The sequence below is a fragment of the Scomber scombrus genome, chromosome 3 (assembly GCF_963691925.1).
Source record: "Scomber scombrus chromosome 3, fScoSco1.1, whole genome shotgun sequence".
NCBI lineage: Eukaryota > Metazoa > Chordata > Actinopteri > Scombriformes > Scombridae > Scomber > Scomber scombrus.
In genome coordinates this window covers 32,380,790-32,388,526 of record NC_084972.1, presented here as the reverse complement: position 1 = coordinate 32,388,526, position 7,737 = coordinate 32,380,790, and the positions used below count along the sequence as shown (strand labels likewise).

The following is a 7,737-nucleotide window of genomic DNA, read 5'->3' as shown; positions in this document are numbered from 1 at the left end:
GAAGGAAAAAAGGACAGAGGAAAGAAGGAAGGGAGGAAGATAGGGGGAGGAAACACGGAAGGGAGGGAGAAAAGAAGGAAGGGAGGAAGAAAGGGGGATGGAGGAAGGGAGGAAAGAGAGATGAAGGAAAGAAAGAGAGAAGGATGGAGGGAGGGAGGAAGGACAGACAGAAGGAAGGAAGGAAAGAAGGAACAGTCAAAACAGACGGGGTCAATTTGACCCAGGAGGACGACATGAAGGTTGAATCCAAGCTGCAACATGACTTGGTAGAAGAAAGTGTTCTCATGCATTTGAATGTAATCATTTCTTATATCTCATAATATATTTGCTGCTTTTTGTTCATTTTGAGTCTCTAGTAAACAATATTCTGCAGGGCGTCTTTATAAATGTTACATTTGGGAACCGGCTCTCAGGTTACAAACACTGACGTCAGCTGACTGATATTCCAGCGTGTGTCAGGAGTCCTGGTGAGCTGTGTGTGTGTGTGTGTGTGTGTGTGTGTGTGTGTGTGTATGTGTGTGTGTATGTGTGTGTGTGTGTGTGTGTGTGTGTGTGTGTGTGTATGTGTGTGTGTGTGTGTGTGTGTTTCATCCTCAGGGATCTCCTTGCTCTCCAACAGCGCCCGTTGTTCCGTTCGGCGAGTTGCCAACACTGTCGTTGGTGAGCAGCCGTAGTCGTTTTCTGTCCCTCTTCCTTTCAAGTCCTCCATTTTTATTCTTTCTTCTTTCTGACAGATAAAAAAAAAAAAAAAAAAAAACAATAAGAGAAAAACTGTAAATAGCATAAATATTTTTTTATCCGCAGTTTTTGAGTTTCTGCTCATCACACATCTGTATTTGGTTACAGTTGCGTAACCACATACTTTGTAGTGTTGTTTATAAACCACCTCACCTCAAGCACACATGTACTATCAGCACCATAATGCTGCTGTCACCATCTTTTAGCATCATTTACATATGAATAAGCCTGACTGTAATAGAGACGCACTGTGAGGGAATGCAAAGAGAATGTTTCTTCTTGTAGTCTAATAATTGTAGAGCAGTCCAGTCATACATTAATTTGTCTCCTCATATCCCTTTTTTACAAGATACAAGTCTCTCTGCAACCCAGTCAGCATCGGTTTGGGGATTTGCATGTCAAAAAGTGTCTCTCAAACTAGTCTAAACTTAAGAGTTCCCATAAAACTGTCTTGAATTGGTCTAACAGGAATGTGCATGTTTCAAGAATCAGCGGGGATCAGACTTCCACTGTGCAACAGCAGACTGGGGTAACGCTCAAACAGCTGGTCTGCACCTTACTTTTTTGACCTCCAGATTACAAGTTTGCCGACATTACATATCAGGGGGAAAAAAAACAAAAAGAAAACTGGCAAACTTTAAGATCAGTTTTCTCTAACTGCCTCCATCAATTGTTCCAGTGTCATCAAAAGCTTGTGAAAAATGTGCAAAATTGCAGGAGAGCTAACAAATACTTTTTCACGCACTGTAAATGTTTTTCAGGTGTTTGGAAAGCCTCAGATTTTGATCCAGCATAATTACTGTGAAGTATTGTGTGAATTGATGCATTGGATTCTGGGGGTTGATGGTCTGCGTAGAATCCAGATCTGACAAGTGTCAGTAAAATATTCTCAGTGATGTATAGCTGCTTAGAGGAGTTTTGGCTTCAGGTATACAGAAACAGAAAAAAACAGTTTTCTACTAGTCAATGCAGATCTGATGTGATGTGATCTATGTTACGGAGATGAGTGACATCAGAGTTTATGTTAAAAGCATGAAGACATCAGATTAAATCTTTGATGCATCTGAACTTAATGAGTAAGTGTTTTTGATATTTCAGGATCCATTATGACATACCAGGTTAAAAACGTATCTATCTATCTCATATAGCTGTCTCGTGCTATTAAAGTAGGTTTTTTAGCCTCGATGGAAATGTGGTTTCGATGTTCAGTGATGAAGAAGAGAGCTTCAGTATTTTTGGCTTTGCTTAAAGTGGGATCGTTTTCTTAAATATATGGCACTGAACTTGATTTAGTGGTTGGTTGGACATTAGAGAGATGAAATGAATGCAGGCAGAAAGTGAAGAAGGCAAGAAGAAAACCTTAGTAACTCCTCCAATTAGAGTCCTGAAATGATCCTTTTTGCCTGCTTGCTTACCTGCCAATTAACAGACTACAATTATAGTAATAATAATAATATTAATTATTTGTAAAGCAGCTTTCATACTAGAAATGTGTGTATGTTTCTAAGGTGGAATAATGCTGCTTTCATCACTTTGTTCATGTAAAATCTGAAGTTTAGATCTGAATCTAAGATAACAATAAGACTTGTGACCTCAGATTTTATCCAAGAAGTTAATTTCCCCAGATATGTAACCCTCCTGTTGTCCTCAGGTCAAGGGAGGAAGGAAGTAAGGGAGGAAAGAAGGAAGGAAGCAATGAGGAAGGAAGGAAAGGAGTAAGGACGGCGGCAGGGAGGAAAAGAGGAAGGAAGTAAGGAGAGAAGGAAGGGAGGAAGGAAAGGAGGAAGGAAAGAAGGAAGGGAGGAAGGAAAGGAGGAAGGGAGGAAAGAAGGAAGGAAGGAAGGAAGAAAGTGAGGAAAGAAGGAAGGAAGGACAGGAGGAAGGAAGGGAGGAAAGAAGGAAGGAAGGAATGAGGAAGGAAAGAAGGAAGGACGAAAGGAAGGAAGTGAGGAAAGAAGGAAGGGAGGAAGAAAGGACAGGAGGAAGGAAAGGAGGAAAGAAAGAAGGAAGGAGAGAAGGAAGGAAGGAAGAAGAGGAGTAAGGAGGGAGGGATGGAGGAAAAGAGGAAGGAAGTGAGGAAAGAAGTATGGAAGGAAGAAGGTGCAAAGAAAGAGGGAAGGAGGGAAAGAATAAAGAAAGAGGGAGGAAGGAATGAAGGAGAGAAGGAAAGAAGGAAAGAAGGAAAGAAAGGAGGAAGGGAGGAAAGAAGGAAGGGAGGAAGGAAAGGAGGAAGGAAGGGCAGGAGGAAGGAATGGAGGAAAGAAGGAAGGAAGGACAGGAGGAAGGAAGGGAGGAAAGAAGGAAGGAAGGAATGAGGAAGGAAGGAAGGAAGGAAGTAAGGAAGGAAGGAAGGAAGGAAGGAAGGAAAGGAGTAAGGAGGGAAGGAAGGAAAGGAGTAAGGAGGGAGGGAGGGAGGAAAAGAGGAAGGAAGTGAGGAAAGAAGTATGGAAGGATGAGGGTGCAAAGAAAGAGGGAAGGAGGGGAAGAATGAAGGAAAAATTAAAGAAAGAGGGAGGAAGGAATGAAGGAAAAAAGGAACAGTCCAAAGAGATGTGGTCAATTTGACCCGGGAGGACGACAGGAGGGTTAAAAAGCATTTCTCTTTTTCTTTTCTCATTTAATTTTAAGAAATGATTGCTCATCCATTCCTTTATTGTCAGTAGACGGGTAGTAATGGAGTTTATAGCTGCAGCATGATGTACATCCACGTAACTATGGAAACAGACATTCCGCTGATGTCATCAAGTGTCAGAATGTACAGTAACAATAATAAACGGTGTTTGTTTTAAATCAGTTTAACACACAGTCCGAGAGACCAACCCACTTTTCAAGGCGATTGATTAAGATATCACGATCAATTTTTATCAAACGCTGCGCTTTGGTTTTCAAGAGAATAATAATTGAGACCTTATTTTCATCATAGTTTAGTCTGAGGTCGCTGATTATTTTAGTAAGAGCAGTTTCAATGCTGCGGTTTGTGCTACAGCCTGACTGAAATTCCACCAGGATATCGTTTTCTTTTTTAGAAAGGAGTTTATTTGCACTGAAACTATCTTTTTTTTTTAAGTGTCTTACTGATGAATGGAAGGTTGGATATCGGCCTGTAGCTTGTCAGTGCATTACCATCTTGGATTTCTTTAGTAAGTGGGTTTATCGAGAGCTATTTTGAAGGCATCTGCATCTGGAAAGATACTATTTGAAGAGATAATCTTCAGGATATGACTTGAAACACTGTTGAACACCCATTTAACCCTTACATACTGTTCATATTCTACACTTTGGCAGAATGTTCTGGGTCAGCTTTGACTTAGTCTAAGAATCCACTCATAAAAAGTGTCTAAACCTAATTTTGCACCACAGATGTGTTTAGAAAGCATCAATAGTTCACTGACTGATCAATAAATGTGATTAAACCTTGATCCATGTCTCAGAGAGCAGAGAGAGTGTATTTTTTAGGTTTTACACCACTAAACAGCTACTATCACACAACATCATGTCCTATTTTACCTAAAACATTAAAATATAACATAGCAATAATGATTAAATGGTATTTTATGTTGAAAGTGAAACTAACAAGAACTTCATGGAGCTGTGGGGTTTATTGTAAAACCATTAAAGCCATCAGTCTTCACTGCTACATCCTCATAACTACTATCTTATTAAAACTATTAACTAAAACACGTCAATAGATACAAGTCAAATGTGACCCAGAACAGCTTCAATTGACAACATTTTTTGGCACCTATACAAAAGTATTATTGGCCACTTAAAGAACGACATTTGGGTTGTTTTTTTTTTTTTACAGCTGTCAAATGTCAATATGAACGGTATGTAACGGTTAAAAAAAAAGCTTTAGGTACAGGTTTAATACATGAAGTGGAGGACTTACATTCAGTGACAGTCTTGCAAAGCTCAGTTAATGTAATATATGTGAATTTTCCCATGGTTACATCATTTTTACAGGATTTGCTGAGATCACCTGTGTTTATATAAGCAGCAGCAGTACTGAAAACAATGCAAGTTCTTCGCATTTTGATGTAGAGAACCCCTGGAAGGTGGGGGCTAGTGTTGAGTAGCTGGTCAATAGTGAAGAATAATATTCAATAGTTCCTAATGTTTGCTGTAATAATCCTAGTAAGTAATAGTTTCTTGCTCTAGATCTCGTTAACAATTATTGTTTAACCATGGTAAGATTCAGCCAGTCACCCTCTTTCTAACCATTAGGAGCAGCAGTATTTAAAGCAGGCGACGTATGGCTGTATGGCTTAAATGACCTCATAATATTAAAGAACTTGGCTTCAGCTTCACCATCTGGAAATCTCTCTCAAACCAAAAAAATCCCTTTTTTTAGTCTTTAAGATTATGTTGTCATAAAAAAAAACACACACAATGATGCTCAGAATGAAGATAATTCGGCGCTGAGCTCAAGAGAAGCAGAAGGTTGGATGAGGGTTAACAGATCCAGGCTGTACGGTATCCCGAGGGGCATGACATTGGTTGGCACTAAGTAGTCTGGGTCCCAGGATGTTTTGGGTGAACCCAATCAGGTTTAAAGAGTTCTTTACAGTTCCAAAAAGATATTGAGATTGTCAATAAACTTTATCCCATGGGTGAGGCACACCAATATCAACCATCTATCCAGGCCAAGTCTGTTAAAGGATTTGATTCCCTTCTCCAGAGTTGGAATTGGGCCAGAAATGAATACATGTTCCAGATTTGCATCTCCATTACAACAAGGCTTCCCATTTGAAGGTCTATCTTTAACTGATGACATGCTTGTCTTGAATCAATGACGTTTAAAAAGGCAGCAGGCTGTATACATCATGGCTGTGACGAGCAGTCAAAAGGCAGCAGCTGTAAAACGGTGGATAAACACTTTTCATTTCCTATAAATTCTTAACAATAAAAAAAAATCCCCCCATTATTTTGTTATTTAAAAGCTTTTAATATGAAGTGCATTTAAACTGGTAATGGAAACGCAAATCAACACAGAACAGTTTGACTCGGCGGAGCCAAAAAGTCCCAATGGAAAAAACCCCAAAATCTTCTTGTACACCATATCTGAACAAGGCGTCTGGGGTACAACGATACTCTGCAGTGGTTCAAAGCGGTACAGCATGCACAACAATCCAAGTGTCACTTTCTTTTCACTTCTCTTCTTAATATACAACATCTCTCTTGGTCAAATTATCTGCTCGAGTAGTTTTTCTTAAAATGTCTATGCCGATGATATCCAGCTCTATGTGTCGTTACAGTGATGATCCTTCTGTCTCGGCATGGATTTCAGACTACTGTTGTAGATTTTTCATATATGCAGCTCATAAGTTAGTGTAGAGAGAGTACACAGGAGTCCAGGATGTCTTACGTTGAAAAGGTTTATTAACTTAATCAAGGAGAAGTGAATGAATAATCAGCACATGTTCTGTCCTGATACTCCCTTTAAATTTTCGAGTTTTGTTCCTCCGGGGATAATCTTAAACCACACAGATAACGCCATAGTTTTAGCCATAATATGGTCAGATCCAACACATCTACAGTATATTTAGTCTACTGGTCTACAGATGAGAACAGTGCCTAGATGCAACTCAGGGCCTTTGTCCTCCATCCAACAGGGTTCAACCTCTGACTACAGTTACCTCTACTCTGTTCAGAGAGACAGGCAAACACACATATCTGACTTCAGCTGCTATAGCAACATTATCAGGGTGCCTCCTGTTTTCCCCAAAAGAAGCAGACACACTGCCTACTACTATCTCAAGGGGAGACAGTGTCTCACAGTCAGTATTTTGGTGTGGCCTTGCAATGACCACAAAGCCTATAGTTTGCCAATGATTGACGCATATGATGGAAAATTACCCAACAACTACCACACTGATATCTCAAATTGCATAATATAACACCACCTTCAACTCAGTCTTTCAAAGATTGAACTCCTGACCCGCAAGAAAGCTGGGCATCATTATTAATAACAGCTATCTTTCTCTGCGTATCTGTTGCATCTGTCTTGCAATTATACTTACAGTAACGCTATATAACTTCAAAATGATCAGGTTTTATTGAACTGAGTATACCGCTCAACTCCTTGTGCAGGCAGTGGTTATATCTTACTTTCACTACTGTAACACTGTAGAAGGACTGAATATACATTAAAACATCTGGAAACAGTCCAAAAATGTCAAGAACAACTTCACTTTTCATTACTCTGCACTGGCTCCCTGTCGCTTGCATGCATTAAGTTCAAGTCAGTCATGCTTGCCTGTATATTGGCTACTACAACCTCCCATAAACCCAGTACAATCATTTCAGTACAATCTGCAAATGAGTGACGACTGAATTAATGATGATGCAAGTTAGAAAATCTCAGTCCAAACTCTTTAACTGCATGGTGGAATGAGTTGGAATTAGTTTACGGTCGATTGGAACTGGTTAATTCGATGTGTTGTAAATCAGATATGTTTATAGTTGTTCTAAACGGCCACATTTGAAGTTAGAGTAAAAAGGCAACCTTCATACAGATGGGAGGGAGTGGGGGAGATGCAATATTGTTTAAATATGGAATCAGGTGCCCAAAACTCACTAGCTTTTGGTATGACATTTCAAAGATGTATAGTGACATATACAACACACAGTTAATCCCTGACGGCCTTTTTGTGATATTGGGACTCTTCTCCCTACATTAGAACAAGCCCTCATGTTTGGTATGGTCATTGCAAAAAAGGGTTATCCTGAGAGAGAGGAAATCTGTCTGGTGACCCTTTATTGACGATATTAGGAAAGAGAAGTGTCTCACTGGGATCTAATTCAATTGGACTATACTGTATTATGTTGTATTGCATTGCATTGTAATGTGATGTAATCCTCCAGGTTAATTTTTCTTCCCTGGCCTTCCTCGACCTCTCTGTCTTAGTCACACCGACTCGATTCCTGATGCTCAATTCACTTATAGACATTTCCGTCATTGCACGGATTGACATGCATGTGCATCTTTCCTGTGAGCTT

The 7,737-nt window shown here is 39.7% G+C and overlaps 1 protein-coding gene across 1 annotated transcript in view; it reads right to left on the bottom strand.

Moving 5' to 3' along the window:
• Nucleotides 1-593: 593 nt before the first annotated feature.
• The window catches only part of rspo4 (R-spondin 4), a 47,089-nt gene continuing 39,945 nt past the window's right edge, over nt 594-7,737 (bottom strand). Inside the window, exon 5 of the mRNA XM_062414606.1 lies at nt 594-727. Within this exon, the coding sequence (XP_062270590.1) occupies nt 594-727 (134 nt within the window). The remainder of the gene's footprint in view (nt 728-7,737) is intronic.